Raw genomic sequence first — 20,377 nt, forward strand, 5'->3', positions numbered from 1 at the left:
AGTCTGCAGCACATGAATGAGGCCAGCCCAGGCTCACAGCCAGACAGAAAAGGGCATGACTGTCACCCCTACCACACAGCTGAGGACCTGCTGCTTGTGAATGACAAAGCCCTTGACTTGACAGCTTAAGAGTACCAGGCCCTCCCTGCCACAGACTGACAGCAGATTTCTGAAGCAGCTCTAGGAAAGAGAGAAAAGGAAGACTGCTTTTAAAAATAAAACTCCAGTGTAATTCCTGTGTGTTGGGGGAGATGTAAACTGTTACAAAACACTTAAAGATCTGAACTTCCACTGCTGCCTCTCTCCGCTTCCCTCACTGTTTTTTCAGGGTTCTATTGCTGTAATGAAACACCATAACCAAACCAACATGGAGAGGCAGAACCTAGAGGTGGGAGCTGAAGTAGAGGCCATGGAGGGGTTTACCCACTTGCCTACAGCTCAGTCTTATGGAGGCATTTTCTCAGCTGAGGTCCCTCCTCTCAATGACTATAGATTGTGTCAAGTTAATAGAAAACTAGCATCATGCTGCCCTTCTCTCTTTCCTTGTCGTGCTCAAGACATCAGTCCTGCTGATCAGACCCTATGGGGTCCCTTGAGATCGTTTTTCACTTCCCCAGGTCTACCTATCAAAACCAATAGATGCTAAAAACCAACTCATTGCCAAAGTATTTCCTTTTTTTCTTTTTCTTTTTTTTTAATCAAACAATTCACAAGTCAGACAGTATGGAAGAAAACAAGGTCTTTCAGAAATGGCTGTGGCCCTGGTGAGGAAACAGAAACTTATGCTGCTAAATATAGATTTTGCAGATCTGTTGGCTCCTCAGCTCGTAGCATTCAGCTCCTTGGCTCCCCAGCAGCTCCTTCTCCTCCCCTGTATCTAGCTCTCTCAGAGGTGGGAAGTGGGCAGGAGATGTGATGAACTCATAGTGACGGTCCAGATAGCGCAGGTAGATGAGCATGTGCAGGGCATAGGCCAGCACCAGCAACAGTATCAGAGACATGGCCAGGCCAATGAGAACAGCGGGTGAGAAGGCAGAGCCACAGTCTCTGGCCTGGGCAAACTGGGCCCCCTTGATGGAGAAGCCTTGGATCTGTCCGGAGAAAGAAAAGAGCAAAAGTGACCTATGCCTTCCATCTAAGAGTCAGTTCTCAGTATGCTAGTGATTAAGGGCTCCAGTTAACCAAATTGTATATGTTGTGTTTGGTTTTAATTGTCAACCCCAGAATTTGGAACCACCTAAGAAAAGTGTCAGTGAGGATACATGTCTGTCAGATTCCCTGTGGACTCGTCTATGGGGGAGGATAGTCTTAATTATGTAAATTAGTGTGGATAGCACCATCCCCTAGGTTTAGGTCCCAGACTGTGTAAACATGAAGTGAGCTGAGCAGCATGCATGCAGTTATGTTCTTGACTGTGGAAGTGGCTGGCTGCCTCACATGTCTGCTGCCATGACCTCCTGCAATGATGGGCTGGAACCTGGAGCTGTGAACCAAATGAAATATTCTCCCTCAAAGAGGCTCTAGCTGGGTATTTTACCAAGCAATGGGAAGGGGACTAGTGCACATACCACTACCACATTGTAGAATAATTTAAGCACCTGATCAGATAACTATGATTCTGTGAAATTTTGTTCGAGGGTTCACAGGGTAGCACAGTTGGCCCCAAACTCACTACATTCCTCCTGATTCAGCCTCATGTGTTCTGGCATTACAGACAGGAGTGCCATCCCTGGCTTGAAATTTGATTTTCAAAGCAAAACCAACCAAACATTCGGAGATGGATAAACTGTGGCAACTAAGTCTCCTGCAACTCAAGACTCTGAAACAAAACTTTTTTGTAATTCAGTTCTTAGGACTGTGTGAGTTCGTGTAAAACCACACTCAGCTGTGTCTCTAACTCAAGCATATTCTGGGTCTGAGATGTTCAGCCTTTGAAACCTCAGACAAGAAGAAGTTAGACAGCATCTCTCGGGGAGAACATGAGTCCTGATACAGCAAAAACAAACAGAAACACAGACTCAAAGGCTTTGGGTACACTAGATACTCCTTACCCAATTTAGCTTCATGACAACCTCTGAGCAAGGGACTATTTTCCTATAACTTAAGAGACTAGGGCTCAGCAAAGTTCAGCAACTCACCTGGAGTAACAGCAGAAAATGCGTGATGAAAAATTTACACCTGGGTGAAAGGTTCAGGCATTATGCTGGCCTGCCCCTGTTACCTGGTGGAACAGGCAATACCCTGGTCAGCCCAAGGTTCCATGGGAACTAAGTCTGCACGCAGGTGCAGAGGACCCCTTTAAAAGATAGGCCCCTGCCCATTTATGCTCTCTGTTCCCGCTCTCTGTGCTCTCTGTTCCCCCGCTCTACTCCGTCCCCCACCTATGCTCTCGCTCTGTCTCTCTATGGCAACCAGCTGTGACGGTCAGCCATTTACCCTGTTCCTCTTCTTAGTCTCCCCATTCTGCCAGGCCTTATAATAAACTTATAGTCAATATATCTGTCTCAGCATTTCTCTTTTCTTCTTTTTAAACAAAAGAATAACACTGGGAAACCTGACTTCATACCTAGACTCAGTTTATGACTCCAGAGCTTCTGGTGTCTTCTCTCTCTGTTCCTCATGTCCCTACCACATGGGCTGTACATCGGTTACAGGCAAACACCATGCCATTTTACGTAAGGAGCATGAGCATTCATGGATTTGGTACCTATGGGAGGAATTTGGGTCGGCTGAGGGACAGATGTTTATTCTGTAAGAAAGACCAGCAAACCTGCAGTGTTAAAGTGGTCTTCTGCGAACACTCTTTTCCCCTGTCCTGACCTTGCATTCTTGCCTCTTTTTACATTCTAGGTGCTTCCACTAGGCGAGGATATACATTTCCTGTGGAGAGACTGATGTCATGCGTACACATTGCATAGGCCAGGAGAGAACTGTGCTCCTCACAGCGAGCTCTCTGGAGTCTTGGGGGCCTGTGAATGTATGCTGAAGTATCCCTTATGCTGTTGCTCCAAAGCTTGGAGTCAAAATTACTGTGCCTCATCCAGCCAGCAGAGGGGTTAATCCTGTGGATTTGTAAACCAGTCTCACTGTTAGCTTCGGAGTCATGTCTGGTCCTTTCTCTCTTTCCTTCCATTCAAAATCCCCACCCCTGATCTTTGCCCATGTATTTTGTTTTGTTACTTTTGTCACAACATACACATAACAAAAAATGTGTTGTCTTAACCTTTAACATATGGTGGTATAAGTGGTATTGCTATTCCATGCCTGGAACAGTCCTGTTTCACACATATAAGGCCATGCATGTATCTTCTACATTAATGAAGATAGGTCAGAGATTGGCAAGGGTAAGTAACTTAGTGGTGAAGCAGAAGAGTGATTTTCAAATCAGGTTTGCCTCACTCCAAATGCACGTTCTTCCCTTCCCCTTGGCCTTTTGCCAACACTATACCTCCCCCAAGCAGAGAGGAATACACATAAATATGTATACCCATGTATAGATGGAGAAAGCAGGAACTTGCCCTTATAAGGGACAGCAAAGCCATGCCTGCTACCTCAGTGAGTAATCACTGGCCACAAGTAAACAAGATAGAGGGACTTGATAGAATGCCCCTCAGCCCAGAGAGGATTCTGGGATGTTGGGGTACAAAAGTGCCTGTCACATTCCCATGCCTTTCTCCCAAGGTTTTCAAGATCTCTGGGCTATTTTTGACTGGTTGATGATTCCATTCCCAAGTTAACTGTCAACGCCGTCTTTCACACTGCAGATGTACTTCTTATCAGCCCCGATAAGATCACTGCTTCACTCTCAGGAGGGAATAAAGTAATTACCCTGCAGTGCCTCTGCCCACAGAGCCTCTGGGCCCAGGAAGTGTCAGTCACCAGGCTTCAGCCACAGCTGCACTGGGGTTTAGATAAGTACCTAGTGAGTGGGTAATCAGGAAAGTAAAAAATCGAGCCCTGGAGGGCTCAGGTGGAAGAACTTCGCCATCCTGTTCCATCTCGTACCTCAGAAGAGCCCAAACAAACCAATGCTACCTTAAAGGCTCTTCCTTTAAACATCTTGTTTTGGGTGACTTCAACAAACACTGAGTTTCTTTGGCACTATGTATGTGGGTGTGTCAAGCATACGTTTTAGTTTATTACCTGGAAATCAATAAATGTGACCTCCCACAGGCTTGTCACATCGTCAGAGCTGCTAAGCAACATTAGAGCATCATTTCTCCGCAGACTGCTGACTCGCTGGCAGCGGTAGGAGTAACTTGACAGAGCGTATATACCAGTTGCATTAAAACTTGCTTGCACTGAGTTGTTGAAGATGATCTCGACTCGGTGTAAACTAAACCAGCTCTGACTGGACAATTTGTTGTAATTGGTTAGGGTGAGCCTGAAAAAGATTGAACATGAGTGTTAGCCCCAGATCTTACTGTCGCCTGCAGAGCGTCATCTGTGAACAGTACAATGGCGCCCTCTTTTGTCAGACTGTGGACTCGAACTGGGGAGAGGCTTCCCTTTGGCGCCAAACAAGAGCCTGTTGTTAGTGACTGCCAACAGGAAAAGAGCAACACAAAAATCCTAAAAATGGGGTGGGGGGCAGGTATTTTTTCTTTTTCTAAGAATCAAAGTGTATGTTTATCATTGCCACAAATTTGATTAAAACTTATATGTACATTAACATAGAATTAAATTGTCATAAAATAATAGTAATAGCTTTCTTCTGTGCCAGCCACACTTGTTACTCATGTATATTTACTTAAGCTTACTGCTGCACTATGAGACAGACAATATTGTTATCCTAGTGTCACCTATGAGGACCTGAGTCCAGAAGAACAAAATACCTTGCCCAGTTTCTCTCAGAATGTCGTGTTTAGTTGTCTTCAGATGCAACCTGAGACCAGCACCGTCAAGGCTAACAGCTCTGAGGTGGAACATTCTCTGATCACAAAAACATATAATGGATGCAGCTCATGATAACTGTCTTTTACTTTTAAAAAAATGAGCTATTACACAGAACAAAAGTCAAGAATGATGGGATCAAAACATGAGCAGTAATTGCAAATATGGGATGGATTATCAGTTACTTTTATTTTCTTATCCTTGTTTTTGTTGTTGTTCGTTTTTTCGAGACAGGGTTTTTCTATGTAGCCCTGGCTGTCCTGGAACTTGATCCGTAGACCAGGCTGACCCCAAACTTATGAGATCTACCTGCCTCTGCCTCTGCCTCCCAAATGCTGGGATTAAAGGCATTTGCCACCACTGCCTGGCTTATTTTTCTTATTCTTGTGGCTCGATATTTCTGATTTTTCTGTTTTCATGGGTTTTTATCTTATTTTGTGATTCTGTAGAAGCAGACCCTGAGACAAAGACATGGATGTAAAGATTCGGTCATTCAGGTATGCAGAATGGAGAAAAGAGCAATGGCAATGATAGATGGGAGATCGTCACTGGGGAGGATGTTAAGTGTGTTTTCACAGTGGATAAGGACCAAATGGAGATCCTGGGTGTCAAGGCAAAAAAATAAAGACACTTCTGAGCAGCCTCACTTGGGGTAGAGAAAGCTGGGATGCTTATACTCTTCCAGGACAAGCATGGAAGGCATAGTCCATGTTGTATGTCTGGGTCGCTCAGAGATTCACCATAACCAGGAATACATTTTAAAAGAAGAGCCTCTTTATTTAGATACTGGCAGCCAGTGTGGGGCCAGGACTGCCCCTGAGACCCATCCCAAGATGCAGACCCTAGCCAGTCAGCCCAAAGCTCATAAAGACAAAACCCACAAGATTACATGCAGTCTGCCTCTGGGTCAGCAGGGTCTAATTTTAACATATATATCTTGCAGTGTCTTAGTCATCTTTTTCAGCAGAGTAAGCAAATTTGATTACAAAAGCAGAAATAGCAGTCAGTTTTATGACCACTATCTTGCTAGAACAGCAAATTTTACAAGATCAGTCAATTTAATAGTCTTCAGCATCTAAGAGAAAAGGGCAGTGGGCTGCTACAGTGCAGCCTGTACAAGGTAGGGACTTACATGTTAGAGGTATTTTTTGCTTTTTGTATAAACTTTGAACCATCACAGCTAGGGTTTCTATTGCTGTGATTAAAAGCAGCATGACCTAATCACCTTGAGGAGCTAACTTCCTGGGTAACCATCATCACTGAGGTAAATCAAAGCAGGAACTCAACAAAGTGGGAACCTGGTGACAGGAGCTGATGCAGAGGACATGGAGGAATGTTGTCTACTGGCTCGCTCTCCATGGCTTGCTCAGCCTGCTTTCTTAGTGAACCCAGGACCACCTGCTTAGAAGTAACACCACCTACAGTGGGCTGGGCCCTCCCACACCAATCGAAAATGCCCAACAGCCTTGCACACAGGCTGGGTTTAAAAGGAGGTATCACCCGACACAAGAAAAAAATAGTTTGCCTTCAAATTTGTTGAATACTGGCTGCTAAGATAAATCATTATCAGTAGGTGCAGCCTTCTATCACAATCAGAGAAAAATGTAGGCCTGTATTGACTGCCTTCTGGGGAATTATGACAGCAAAGATTTCTCCACTGTAGTCAAATCCTGTGATTCTTATAAGAAGCTATAATGAATGACCATAAGCAGAGCCTGAAGCCTGTTGGACTTTACTCAGTATTACTGTTTGTTCTGGGTTCTTAGTTCACATACTCTGAAACCCCTCACTGAAGAGAGTGAGGAGTAGAGGTGTTTGGATAGTGGTTATAAAAAGAATTCAATAATAATTAATGTTAAAGAAAGCATTCCTACCGGATCCTTTTACCCATCACCACTGAATTCTCAGAGTACTAAGCTATGTATGAACTTTGATGTATAGAAAACATTCCTGCAGAATCCCATCAGACATGGCCACGGGCCCCTCAGTGTACTTAAATGTGGATCTGATGTGTCACGGGCAGGGTACATGCTTCACATTCACAGGGGAAGTGAATAAATTAAATAGAGCATGTTATACCTAACATGCTGAAACTGTAACACTACCTACCTTATGTCAATATCCTTGGGATTTTCAGCATCACCAAACCTTAAAGACAACCTAAGAAAATGGAAACAACATAGTTCATCAAAAGAGGAATGGCTCAGACTGCACGATAGCTCAGCTGGTGGAGGCACCTGCCTCCAGGCCTAATGACCTGAGTTCTGAGATTAATGTCTGGAACCCACATAGTGGAAGGAGAGAATCAATTCCTGAAAGTTGTCCTCTAACCTCCACACAGACACAATGGTTTGAGCACACTGGCACACCTGCACACAAGTGGACAAGCACACATACACACACAGATAAAGAGTCAAAAGTTAATAAAATTTAAAATATGCTCAGCATTTTTGGGTATTAGGAGAACATAAAATAAAAACACATTCACACATAATAGAAACAATAAACAGAGTGATTAGAATGTCTTAGATGCAGAACTCACAAGCTTTTGGTAACTTATATTCATGCATGTTTTTTCTGAAGGTAAATACTAGCTTTCCTGGGTCAGAGATAGATTAACTATTGACTCAGGAACAACAGTATTAGTTCTCTTCTTGACATAGTTCATCCCCTGGGTAGCACAATGAGAGACAGACATTAGTCTACCCATACTGGGATCTGGGTTTTACAGTGGAAGTCAGAGTCCAAAGTTTATGTGGAGAGTTGGTGGCCCTTTCCTCACCTCCTGAATATGACAGAAAAACATCTGTCCCCTCAGTGTTCACAGAGTCTCCTTGGGAAGAGAAAAGAGGAGACCCTGGGCCTCTACCCTGGAGGTAAATGGCAGAATGTCATCAACATCTGGATGGAAGCAACTGGCTTACCATGAACCGCATGAATGGCTGCACATTTAAGATCTATGTCTCATAAATGTCTCCAGCAGGAAGATGTGTCCCTTTGGCTCTCCAGGCCTTTGCCATGCAGAAGCATTGCCCTAAGGTGTAACTTTCTTACTAACTCTAAAGCTTATCCTTTAGCCCAAGGCCAGTGAATTTGTTCAAAAAGTATTAACCACACAGAAACATTTATAAAAGGATTTTCTCTACAACTTCACACCGAAGAGGACCTGAAGCAAGTGGGTAATCCTGCTGGGAAAGCAAAGTGGTTCATTTTCAACTGGGTGGGAGGTGTTCATCCACCCGGGAAGTACAGGCAGGAGGTTCAGGAGTTCAAGGCCAGCCTCAATTACAGAGAAAATTTGAAGCCAACTTGGAATACAAAAGACAGTGTCCCAAAAAATAGGGCTTCACTTTTTTTAAAGTTTGGAACCAGGTTTGATGTTGCGCTTCTCTAATATAATCACTTCTATAATATAATCACATTCTGCCACAAAGACTCAAACAGGAATATTCATAACTATCTGACAAGTTACATAAAGGGAAGTGGCAAACTTCTATCATCAATGGGTGAATGGATAATTAAGTTGTGATATACTCATACAATGGAATGCTGCTCAGCAGTGAAAAAGAATATTGCATTGATCACAGAAAATGCCTAAGTCACTACGTTAAGTGAAAGAAGCCACACTAGATAAAGAACACACTATATGGCTATATTTACATAAAATTCTAGGAAGCATAAATTAACCTTGAATGATAAGAACTAAACCAATGGTTACCTGGAGATGTGGTAGTGATTCAAGCAATGGATTACAAAGGGTAACAAGTATATTTTAGACATGATGAAAGTGGTTATCTTGGTTGTGGTGACAGGTGTGTGTGTGTGTGTGTGTGTGTGTGTGTGTGTGTGTGTGTGTGTGACAATTAACCACAAGATACACTTTGAATTTGTGCATGTTACTATTCTTCATTCATATTTCCAAGTAGAGTGTTTATAATGAGAAAGTAAAAGAAATTTGAATATACAAAGAATGATGCTGCTATATCAATAAAATGTCTAAAAGTCAGAACACCTTAATATGCCTTAAGACACCAAAGAGAGCAAAAGCAAATGGTATCGAGAATGAAAGATAGCATGCCATGATTTCCTCAGCTTGACCTACTTCCAAGAAACAGAACTCTGTAGTAATACTGTTTATGAGGAAGGGAGGGAGGGAGGGAGGGAGGGAGGGAGGGGAGGAGGGAGGGAGGGAGGATGGAAGAAAGGAAATGAAATGAAATTCCCGTAATTCACACTAAGAAGATCTCTCTAGTTCCTCCGATGGACCACCACACTAACTTCCTCACGTAGAAGCTTGCTCTGAACTAATGAACCAAAATCCAGAGCAAAGCCATTTCAAGCCATTTCAAGCCTTCCCTCATCTCCTGGTGAGGCGACTGCCCAGCTCCCAGAAGCGACCCACCGGGACTTTTCCCCAGCAGGCTTGGTTTGGGGAAAGCTTGAAAGCTCACTATGCTCTGGAGCAACGAGCATGAGACAAGATTTCAACAAAGCTAATTCACCATTTGCTCAGCAAGGATCTTGTAGGTGCTGGATGCCACACAGCAACAGGAACACAAAAATGGATACTTCCCAGAGCAAGAGTGAGAAAAGAACTCAGCCGGTGCCTCATTCTTACACATTTAAAACAGACCCTGAGTTCTTCAAGCTATAATTGCCTGACCTCAAAATGTGCACAGATGCGTGGACTGTGTTCTATTTGCAGGGCTTTCACTATTTAAAAAGACTTCCATAGCAAATCTGTCTGCCAAATTTGCCTCTCCCTGAGCGTTTTGTTTCCAAAAGCTAAAACATGGTCATCTTTTTTTAATCTGGGCTTTTGACCTTACATGGCTATGTCTCCTCTTGGGTTTGCTCTTTCAGGAGCTCCGACTCTGGTTCAGATACAAGCACAGCAAAGGCATCTCATTGTTCTACGGAGGGGTTTTTAGCAGCTGGAACTAAACCCCTCACTTCCTGAGAAGATCCCCCCTGCCCCCCACCCGGGCCTGCTCTCTGGGTGAGGATACTCCCAAGCTGCCTGAATCTCACCTGAGCAGGACTACAGGAGTCAGGGGTTGCCCAGCAGGGGCTCACACCTGAGTATACTTCTAGGGAGGCGACTAGAAAGATAAAACATTGGTGCCTGCCCAATATCTCATGTTTGCACTGTAAAAACCAGAAAGTGACCGGTGAGAGAACTCATCGGTTAAGATCTCTTGATTCTTTCCCAGAGAACTGGGGTTCAGTTCCCAGCACCCACGTTAAGTGGCTAACCACAGCTTCAGGGGATCCAGCACCCTCTTGTCTCCTCTGCAGGCACCAGAACACACATGTGCATACACACAGATATAATCACATAAACAAAAAATAAACTAATCTTAAAATTTATTTAAAGACAGAGGAACAGCAAACAGCCCCCGAGGCCCCTCCAGCAGGGTTAGACAGCACTGTGTTCCATCGCACTTGCTGGTATTAAGAAGAAAGTGGCACTGCTTTGAACAGCACTTGACAAGTCCTCTAGACCTTATACTTACATTTCCTCATCTGCTTTTCATAATCCTGTGAGATAAGGCCAAGAGGAAGGTGCTAACATGTCCCCTTGAATGACACTTTAGAACCCCAGGGACAGTTTTGTAAGTTCCTGGCCTCAGCCTGAATTCCTTATGACTGTATGAGAGCCACTGTAGTGACCACCAGACATGGAGACCTCCCCAGCACTGGCCTGTGGTAAAGCTACAATGGATAGTTGTCACCATTTCCATATGTGACAACCCCCTGGGTCCTAAAGGCATACAGCTCCTGGCAGAACTGGGCCCAAGAGACAAGTTTTTGTTTTTCTCCACACATAGTTTCCACTGATGACTAAATTCTCCACAGACAAATAAAAAGCTGCACTGCCCTGGTTCTTCCCACAGCCCCCTAATGTCAGGCTAAATGGAACCGCAGCCAGCCCTGGGCAAGCGAGCTCACCCTGGGCAATCAGCATCTCTCCATGCAACTGACCACAAATCAAGAGCCCTGTAGGGAATTAATTAGAGCCTGGGAAAAGAAGGCCTGAGCCCTCAGCAGTGTGGGCATCCCTCCCATAGTCCTTGATAGCTGTGCTTAAACATGTGGATGGATTCTTAACAACTCCTTAAATCTTGTAAGTATCACAATTCCTTAAGTCCCTAATAGGAGACAGTCATTCGAAACACAAGACATAGAGAATGCATAATATCCCTTTTAAGGATATATCAATATATCCGTTTTCACCCATCATCAAGAACTTTAAACAAGAAACAGAGTTCAAGAATAGACGAGCAATACAAGTCAAACCATTTATAGTGTAAAAAGAATGCACACAGGAGTATGTGCATAATATGTTACAGTTCATACAAAATATCCTCACAGGCCAGAATAAAAGCACAGAGTCTTCCAAAAGCACCCACTGTGCCAACAAATATTGAACAGGGGGTTTGTAGAACACAAAGGGAACACTTCAAATTTTGTCTTCCCAGGCAAGTAACGGGAAAAAAAAAGTTCTCGGATGCCTGAAAAGCAGAGAAAGACTTTCAAAGTGATCTGTTCTCACTGGGGACATTTACTTAATCTGCTTATTTAAAACCAAAACTAATCATTCTGTTCACACTCAAATGCCCAAAAGATTGACTGAAATTTGACCAAATGTCCTTTCACACACAAACTGGAGCACGTTCTGTAATTTGAGAATCTCTCACTAAGACCAAACACACCACCTAGAGGCAAAGATTGGTCCTGAGTAATACACTAAGACATGTATGCCCTGCTGTGAGATCAAGTTCTTTCATTATAAGTTCAGGTACTTTGACTCTTAACGTTTTGAGTTGAGACCAAGCCTGAAGAGAGTTTAACTTTTCTCCCTTCCTTCCTCCATTCTTTCCATTCTTTCCTCCTTTCTTCTGCCTCCAAACAATACAGACCCTTTCAGTGTTCTTGATTGCCTACCATAATCAGAGAATAAGAGCAAATTGAAGGACACATCACACACCTACATTGCAAGATACAGAGAAAAGCTAGAACGTAGTTGGAAACCTTCCTACTATCTGGCTAGCTTACAAAGCATGAGAGAGTGTCCTCCTGGCTACTCAGGAGGTAAAGGTTTCATTGGTCTAACCCAGATGTGAACCCTGCAACCAAAAGGCCAACCCACTAGGCAAGATGTGCCTACCTGCACAGTACTGGCATGACTATTGTGAAGGTAACTTGCTGCCCTTTTATTTGGGGTAAGGACATGAGAGGAGGTACCCCATGCCTGGTATTGCAATCCCAGCTAACAATCCAGGACTGGGGATATCGTAAGTCCACTGTGAAATGTAGTACTATTGTTTATCAAACTTCCTTCTAAATATCTATGCATATATTTGTAGACAATACTTTTCTCTCCTTCTTCCCTCCCTCCCTTTTCTTCCTTCCTCCTTTTTTAGAATGAATTGGAAATTCTCATTTTCAAAACCCACAGAAGAAAAACTAATCAACCACTCTCCACTGGAACTCAGCAGCCAAAATTGGTTTTGCTGGTTAAAAAAAGAAAATGTCTTAAGGTTTTTATTGCTGTGAAGAAACATCATGACCACTGCAACTCTTATAAAGGAAAAACGTTTAATTGGGGTGGCCTACATTTTCAGAGTTTTAGTCCATTATCATCCCAGTGAGACATGGTGGCATGCAGGCAGACTTGGTGCTAGAGAAGTAGCTGAGAGTTGACTTGCAGGCAACAGGGAAGAAGCCATTTGAATAGTAGGTGTTGCTTGAACATCTATGAGACCTCAAAGCCCACCCCCACAATGACACGCTTCCTCCAACAAAGCCACACCTCCTAATAATGCCACTCCCTATGAACTCTTGGTGGCCAATTACATTCAAACTACCACAGAAAGTGACACAAAATTGGGTGGTTAGATGGAATAGTAGGTAGAAGGGGTGGGTCTGGGAAGAGTCGGGGGTGAATATGATCAAAGCAAGTTGCACAAAATTCTCAAAGGACTAATAGAGTATTCTTGAAGTTAATTTAGATGACAAAGGAAAGCACCCGGTTTGCCACAGTGAATGTATGCAGTACCCCTAAGGCTTCTTCAGCCAGAAAGATTGACTTACATGGCACTTTCTTCATTGCAGTTTGAGTTGCCAGTGTCTACTGTTGTGTTTTGGCCAGGTGCTTCATCTGTGAGATCCAGCCAGGTCTGATTCTTGAATTTAACTGTGATTCTCTTAGTCCAGAAGAGGATGCAGGGGACTCCATCCCTGGAGAACTTAACAGGATTGTGATGACTGAATGTACTCCAAAGGGTTTTGCTCAGATTGTAGTTGAAAGTCTAATTAGCCAAATGAAAGAAATTTAAGAGAGAAAGGTGTGTCCCTAGGATTAAAGACTCCCCACAGATAAAAAGGTCAACTGGCATCCTGTAATAATGTATACATGGTGTTATATATTTACTTAAATACAACACAAAGAGTAGGCCAATTATTCTAGTGTAAATGCAAATGAAAGAAAAACTGGTCAAGAGAGAGCAGCAAGTAATAAAAGATGCACTTGCTGCAGCTCCTGTGGGAAAACCATAAAATGGAATGCTGTGATGAAAATATGAGAGTACAAGTAAAATTAAGAATTGTGTGTTTTTCTCAGCTTCCCAGAGTTCAAGTGAGATTATGTTAATACCTAATGTAACTATTGTGTACATATTCCATAGTAGCTCTGAAAGCATTAAAAAGTGCATATGTTATTTAGGTTAAAGGTTAATGTCTGGACAGCAATACCTGTGTGATCGGTATTGTGAAATTCTGGACTGGCTTCACCTCTCCGCTATTTTCTTGACCTGTCAAATAAATGATGGCGTGAGCACCAAGTGAGCACCAAGTTAACACCATGGGATGATGCTAAGGAGCTAATCACCGGTCTGTATCCTATTTGGGCTTACCATTTGAAATGTCCTAGTTTAAAGGATTTTTCCAGGAGGGATTCTGGTTCAAACTACACCAGTGAGGTTAATGTACCCCAGAAAAGACCTTTCTTTATCCCTGCCCCCAGGAAACACAAGGGCAAGTCCAAGCCTTACCACTCCGTATAATCACTTCTTTACTTGAAGACGCTTGAGAACTGCAATTAGAAATAGAGTTTGAAATGCAGAGCAAACATCTACAGTGGAGGCTTCACATGAAGTTCCGAGAAGCATTTCAGCTGTGTCCATCTCACTCGGGGGCACACTGTGGCCACTCAGAATTCAGCACTCCTAAGTGATGAACTTCTGATTTAAATGTAACACATCCTCTCCAAACAAAGTATAAAAAAATACATTAATTCCTGAAATCTTTCTCTTTTTATGAATCAATTCTGATCTTTACTGGATATTATAGAGACACAACTTGCATGCCAAGCAGTGAGCTATCCACCCAGCTTTAACCAATAGCAAAAACATAATAATATGTAGTAAATTATTTTACAATGAAATTTTATATCATACTCTGTTGTTACTATATTATAGTCAAAATATTCAATATTTGTTATTTTTTTAAAAAGACAAATTCAGGCAGGCAGTAGTTCATGCCTTTAATCCCTGTACTTGGGAGGCAGAAGAAGGAGATCTCTGTGAGGGCAAGGCCAGCCTGGTCTACAGAGAGAGTTCCAGGGCAGCCAGTGCTACACAGTCTTGAAAAAACAAGCAAGCAAACAAACAAAAGACAAATTCAACTGCCAAAAAAGCATTTCTAAAAATATAAATTATGATCTATAGCCTTCCACTCTTTATCTATACACATAAAAATATACATATATCACATAATTTACTTTATATAAAACAAAAATATATTGAGGGCACATTGTTTTTCAGCCTGCAACTTTTGAACTTCAGTGTGTATCACAAACATTTACCTATGCTGTCATTTTTTGGACAAAATTTTGAGTTTCACAAAATATTGCATCATAAATATGTATCATGGTGTCTTCAGTATCATGTTACTAGTCTCACATATTTATGTTGTGGTTTAAATGTCCTCCAAAGGGCCAGTTGTTGGTGGCGCATGCCTTTAATCCCACCACTCGGGAGGCAGAGGCAGGCAGATCTCTGTGAGTTCGAGGCCAGCCTGGTTTCCAGAGCAAGTGCCAGGATAGACTCTAAAGCTACACAGAGAAACCCTGTCTCAGAAAAAAAAAAAAAAAAAGAGAAAAAAAGAAAGAAAGACTTCACTGTATAAACACATTTTTTCTGTCTATATGTACATATTGATATTTATGGGCTTGTGTAGTTTTTGTAGCTTGGGACTTTACATGCAAAGATTTAAGAACTTTCATGTATGCTGGCTAGTGTGGACTATGTCCCATTCCCCTCCCCCTCCCAGTTCTGAGGCATGAACCTAGGGCTTCATTTGTGCCAGGCATGTGCGCTACCACTTAGCCACACCACAGCTTAGGAGACATTTCTGTTTGTAAGAAGTCCCTTGTGAGTGAGGTTGGCATGATTCAGTCCTCTAAAGCCAATCTCATCTTGATGCACTTGGGAGCACTAAGAAATTTAATTTCCTGAACAACAGAAGTACTGTATGTCTTATGTAAAACATTTCTACCTACCTAAACTCCAAATCCTCAATCCTGTGAGTTGAAACATCACTAAATACATGACAGAAGAACTAACTAGCAGAAAACACTCCCTGGAGACACAAAGCTTTCTCATACACGTGAACAGAATTTTAAATTTTTCTTCAGTTAGAAGAGTATTCAAAAGCCATATATCATAACATCAGCTTATACAACCAATTTTTTTAAGTTTCTTCATTAACAAAAACAGAAATGGTGAAGTATATTTTACCTAGGAAAGATAAATGTATCAAGTCAACTGGGAATATTTAGCTAATGGAAGATATTTACTAGATATTTATTGAATAGAATTATATTAATGAATAAATAAAAAAGCTGTAATACCAGTAAACTGCTTGGTTTGAGGCTTTGGTTTGTTAATTAAATTTTTTCATGTGTTCATTAATGAAAGCCTTATAGTAAACAAAGAAGTTCACTGTCTGGTCTTACAATACAATAATGTCATTTAAAAAAAAAAAAAGAATACTGCAATGCAGACAGGCTTTGCATACAACCCTAAGCTTGACCAAATGAGATTTTATTGGAAACCTAATTTCGACCAAAACAAAATATGCATCACTGCATAGTATCTGGATGATACAACTGCCCACAATTGTCTTTGGTGAATAGGTTGAGAAACACTAATGTGAGAAAATTAAACCTTGCTTGGCCTAGTAGCCTAGGCCTGAAATGCCTAAGGAGCCCGAGATCAAAAGCTCATGGTCTTTTGAGTCCACATAGGGTGTTCAAAACCAGCTTGGGTAACTTACTGAGTGCCTTTCATAAAATTACTATATTTTTAAGTAGCAAGATATCATAATGATGTATCATTAATATAATCTAACAAAAATAGTTTTAAGCGGTTAAGGGCCTGGGGAGATAACTCATTCGATAAGCATGTAGAGTTCAATTCCGAGACCCCATGGAACATGGTGCCATACACTTGTAATCTTAGCACTTGGTAGGCAGAAACAAAAGACTCCCAGGGACTCAGTGGCTAGCCAGCCCAACTGAATCAGCAAGTTCTAGATCTCTGAAGTGACCCTGCTGCAAAAACACAAGGTAGAAACAGAGACAGACCTCTGTGAGTCAAAGTCGGACTGACCATCATAGGGATTCCCAACCAGGCAGGGCTGTATAGTGAGGCCCTGTCTCAAACAAACAAAAGAATAAATCCAATTTAGGATTCCAAAAAAAAGGAATTGTGACTTTCACTCTTTTTTTTTTACAGGACATTTTTCCTTTTGTGCGTGTGTGTTTACATATTTGCATGAGGTGTATGCATATGTGCGTATATGTGTGTGTAGAGGCCAGAGGAGACTGCTGGGTGTGTCTTCCCTTCTGCCTTACTCCCTAGAGACAGGGTCTCTCACTAATCCTGGAGCTCACTGTTTCTCAGCAGTCTTCCTGCTGGGCTGGGGTGACAGGTGTTCAAGGTCAAGTCTGCCTTTTCTGCCTAGGTGCTGAGGTCCAAACTCGGGCCTTTACTACTGGAAGCGTGCTCTCAGCCGCTGAGCCACCTGAAGCCCCAGCACTCTGCTCTTTAAACTTTGGAAATGTGCAACATCCTGAAACTGCTGTCATCTCTCTTCGGAATCGCCCTACAGTGTTAAAAGATAGCTTTAAATCCAGATCCATGACTGCTGGATTCCAAAATAGGAATTGTTGGTCCCTTTATAGTAAATTAGCATGCATTATTAGATTGGGATGGTCATCTATGTGATTTAACTTATTTGATTTTTTTTAAATTATCATACATAATTGGCTTTCATTGGCCCTCCTTTCCTCTCTGTACCCCTTCTCCTCTTCCTTCCCCAGTAGTTCCCTTCCATTGTAAGGACACTTGTATTCAATGACTTCATTTCTTTCATTCCACCCCAGCCCTCCCTTAAGACCTCTTTTTCCCTTTCATGATCCCTTTCCTAGGTTCATGACCTCCACTTGTTCCTCCTCCACACATAGCTAGAAATCAAAATCTAGGCCCTGCGTAAGAGAGAGCATGCTGTATTTCCAGTTCTAAGCCAGGGGTGACCCACTTCATATTCCCACTCTACCCTTTTTTCTTGCAAATGTCATAGTTTCTTTCTTCTTTGGGTTAAATAAAATCTTATTGTGTCTATATACCACATATTCCTTGTTCAGTCACTTGTTAGTAACTAGTGACTGTAGTGTATAGTTCTGTAGCTATTGTGAAGGATGCAGCTGTTTGTATAATTTCTAAGATCTGAGCTTCTAAAGCTAAAATTATGTTAATTTTTGCCTTAATAAAGGCAGAATTTGAATTTTTAAATTTTCAACACTATCTTTTCCAATGTAATACAAAAGCCACTCACTTCCATACAAACTTGGTAGAGAAATATTATGTCTTATAAGCTGGGATATAGCTCAGTGGTAGAGCACTTGCTCAGCATTCATGAGGTCTTAAATTTAATTGCTGCATTGCACAAAAGCACAGGATTCCATATTATTACAAAGCCAGCTGTGGCAGTGAATACCTGTAATCCCCGAAATAGGAATGTGAACTAGGAGGATCAGAAGTGCAAGACCACCATTGGCTATTTAGGTAAATTCAAGGTCAGCCTGGGCTACAAGGGACCTGTCCCAAACAAAACATGATAACATTTACCTGAGCTACCTGAGACATTTAAGCCGTGCACTATTTAAAAATAAGCTTGAAAGGAAGCACTAATTGGTTTAGAGAGAGAAAAGAAGGAAACATTTTGAATATCTATTCTTAAAGCTGTTATTAGCTGCTGACTTAGGAGTTCTACAAGACGCTTTGCAGACTCACCCTGTTTGCTGCTGTGCTTTGAGTTCACACGAATTTCCCTGATGCATTTGGTGAGATGGCATATCATGAATAATTGGAAAACAACATACATTAGCTGCAGTTGAGATTCTAAATATACTTTTTAAGACATAAGTCTGTGTATTTCTTCATAAGATATGGAACGAAAACAGACAAGGGAACAAAAATGGTGCTTGTTAATCGTTAATACTGTGTCCTGAACAATCATCACCTTTAGCCAGTCAATATGACTTAACATCTTTTCTTTGGGATCACAGGTTAAACATTCCTAAGGTAATTCACGTAATTACAATGGGAGAGACTGTGAACTTAGCCTTTATTTATAAACATAGAAGAAGCCAGAGCCAGGGCTGGTCTGAGAGTCAGTTAAGGAGTGGTATATTTAATTCAAGTGCAGTGTTGGTAGTGTTTTAAACAGTAATCCTTGCCTCTTACGGTAAAAGTATAATATAATAAATATCGTAGTTAGCTGTATGATCTAACCTAGCTTATACATTTTTGAACCCTAAACAAATACAGATATGCAACTGTATAAAGAAATGACAAAAACATCTAATTTCACACTTGCACTGAGGTTCACAAACACACTGCAGTAAAGGATGGGCTATTACTCACCCTACATTCTTCCTGGCAAGTATCTGGTCCAAAGTGGCTGCAAACAACATGCACAAAAACAGAAGTGAAAAACTAAACAAGAGTTTTCTTCCCATCAAGAAACGTTTGTCTCTTCAAGCCAAGCACATCTGTTAATTCATAGAACAAACAGAGCAGAGGCTGAACTGTTCTTGCCAAGTGACTGACAGCACCTTCAACCAATAAAAAGACAGCTTTCCCAGAATGTACTGTGGGGGAGCAAGGAGGGTGAGACCTGGCAATGCTCAATCTGAAGCACAGAGCTAACCCAGTATTTAGCCTTTCAGTTATTCATTGCATATAAAAATTATTAGATATCGCTTTAGAGAGAAAATACATAGCTAGTAAGCACTTTATGGGAAGTTGCACTGGTGTGTGACTGTCACACACCTCCTCATAAGCTTCTCACACCACTTCTCAGGAAATGATTACCTTCTCTCTCAAATCTATGAACTATACATTTTCCCATAAATTTTAAGCAAGTTGGTTAGAAAAAAACAAAAACAAACAAACAAAAAACCCACTGGAACTTACCTATATTTGCAGATATGTCGTAGGTCACAGTTCTCTGTTAAATGTGAACTTTCCATCTATGGAGAGAACTTGAGAGGGATGCTAATGACCCTCCGGCTCTAGAGTCAGGAGCTGCTGAAGGCTTGCTCAGTGGGATGGCTCCCAGAGCGGCTATTGTAACAGCCAGGCAAGCTCTCCCATCTGCACTGGTATTCTGCAGAACAGGAACACAAGGACAGGAGTGCTTAAAAAATTGCTGCTGCAGAGGGGAAGAGGAGGGGAATAAGTACAGGAGAATCACAGGTGCTGGAAGATGTCAGAACAAAATCCAGTGCTTTCTATGCTGGTGTATGCTGGATGAAAAGGAGTCTGGGGAAGAGGAAATTAAATGAAATGGTAGAGAAAAGCCTCTTGCCTTGAATAAATAAGGAATGACTGTATTACTCCCCCAAGTCTACAAAAAAAAAAAAAAATCCAGAAATGTTTTGCATTTAAAACACACATAATAAAATTTTATAACACCGAAAGTCTTCTGAAATGAAACACAGGCATTTTTGTCACTTCAAGGTCTTGATACTTTTTAAAAATTATTGTTTTGTATGTATCCATGTTTCCCTGCATATATGTCTGTGCACTGCATGTGTGCAATGCCCCACCACCAAAGGCCAGAAGAAGGCCTGGGATTCCCTGAAACTGGAGTTAGTTACAGATGGTTCTTAGCCACCATGTGGGTGCTGGGCATCCAACATGGAGCCTCTGGAAGAGCAGCCAGTGCTATTAACCACGGAACCATCTCTCCAGCCTGAGAAGGGCTGGTTTAAATGAAACTTCAGAGCAGTAATAGAGTCGAGGGAGGGAAGCTGAGGACTTGTTTGATGACATTCTTGTCTTCTTTGTGTGTTGTCTCCTCCTTACATGCCACCAGGAACCCCTTCAGGAAAGGACATAAAGCACAATCA

General features: G+C 41.9%; 1 protein-coding gene across 1 annotated transcript; it reads right to left on the minus strand.

Annotated features, from left to right (window-relative positions):
* Nucleotides 1–750: 750 nt before the first annotated feature.
* Atp6ap1l (ATPase H+ transporting accessory protein 1 like) lies at nucleotides 751–18,982 on the minus strand. Its single transcript, XM_027401765.2, has 7 exons — nucleotides 18,888–18,982; nucleotides 13,950–13,990; nucleotides 13,651–13,709; nucleotides 12,991–13,208; nucleotides 7,003–7,053; nucleotides 4,144–4,384; nucleotides 751–1,091 (listed from the first exon to the last, which is right to left on the minus strand). Exons 1-7 carry the CDS (start codon nucleotides 18,980–18,982, stop codon nucleotides 789–791), a joined length of 1,008 nt encoding a protein of 335 aa, XP_027257566.1. The 3' UTR covers nucleotides 751–788.
* Nucleotides 18,983–20,377: the final 1,395 nt, after the last annotated feature.

The sequence above is a fragment of the Cricetulus griseus genome, chromosome 2 (assembly GCF_003668045.3).
Source record: "Cricetulus griseus strain 17A/GY chromosome 2, alternate assembly CriGri-PICRH-1.0, whole genome shotgun sequence".
NCBI classification, from domain to species: domain Eukaryota; kingdom Metazoa; phylum Chordata; class Mammalia; order Rodentia; family Cricetidae; genus Cricetulus; species Cricetulus griseus.

Bases quoted from the DNA above. Each gene is read 5' to 3' on its own strand.
- Atp6ap1l (XM_027401765.2), bottom strand. From the start codon at position 18,982: ATGGGAAGAAAACTCTTGTTTAGTTTTTCACTTCTGTTTTTGTGCATG. The intron at 13,209-13,650 runs GTATTGCTGTCC...TTGGCTAATTAG, and splicing joins TCACAATACCGATCACACAG to ACTTTCAACTACAATCTGAG. The intron at 4,385-7,002 runs GTAGGTAGTGTT...AATCTTTTTCAG, and splicing joins CCCAAGGATATTGACATAAG to GCTCACCCTAACCAATTACA.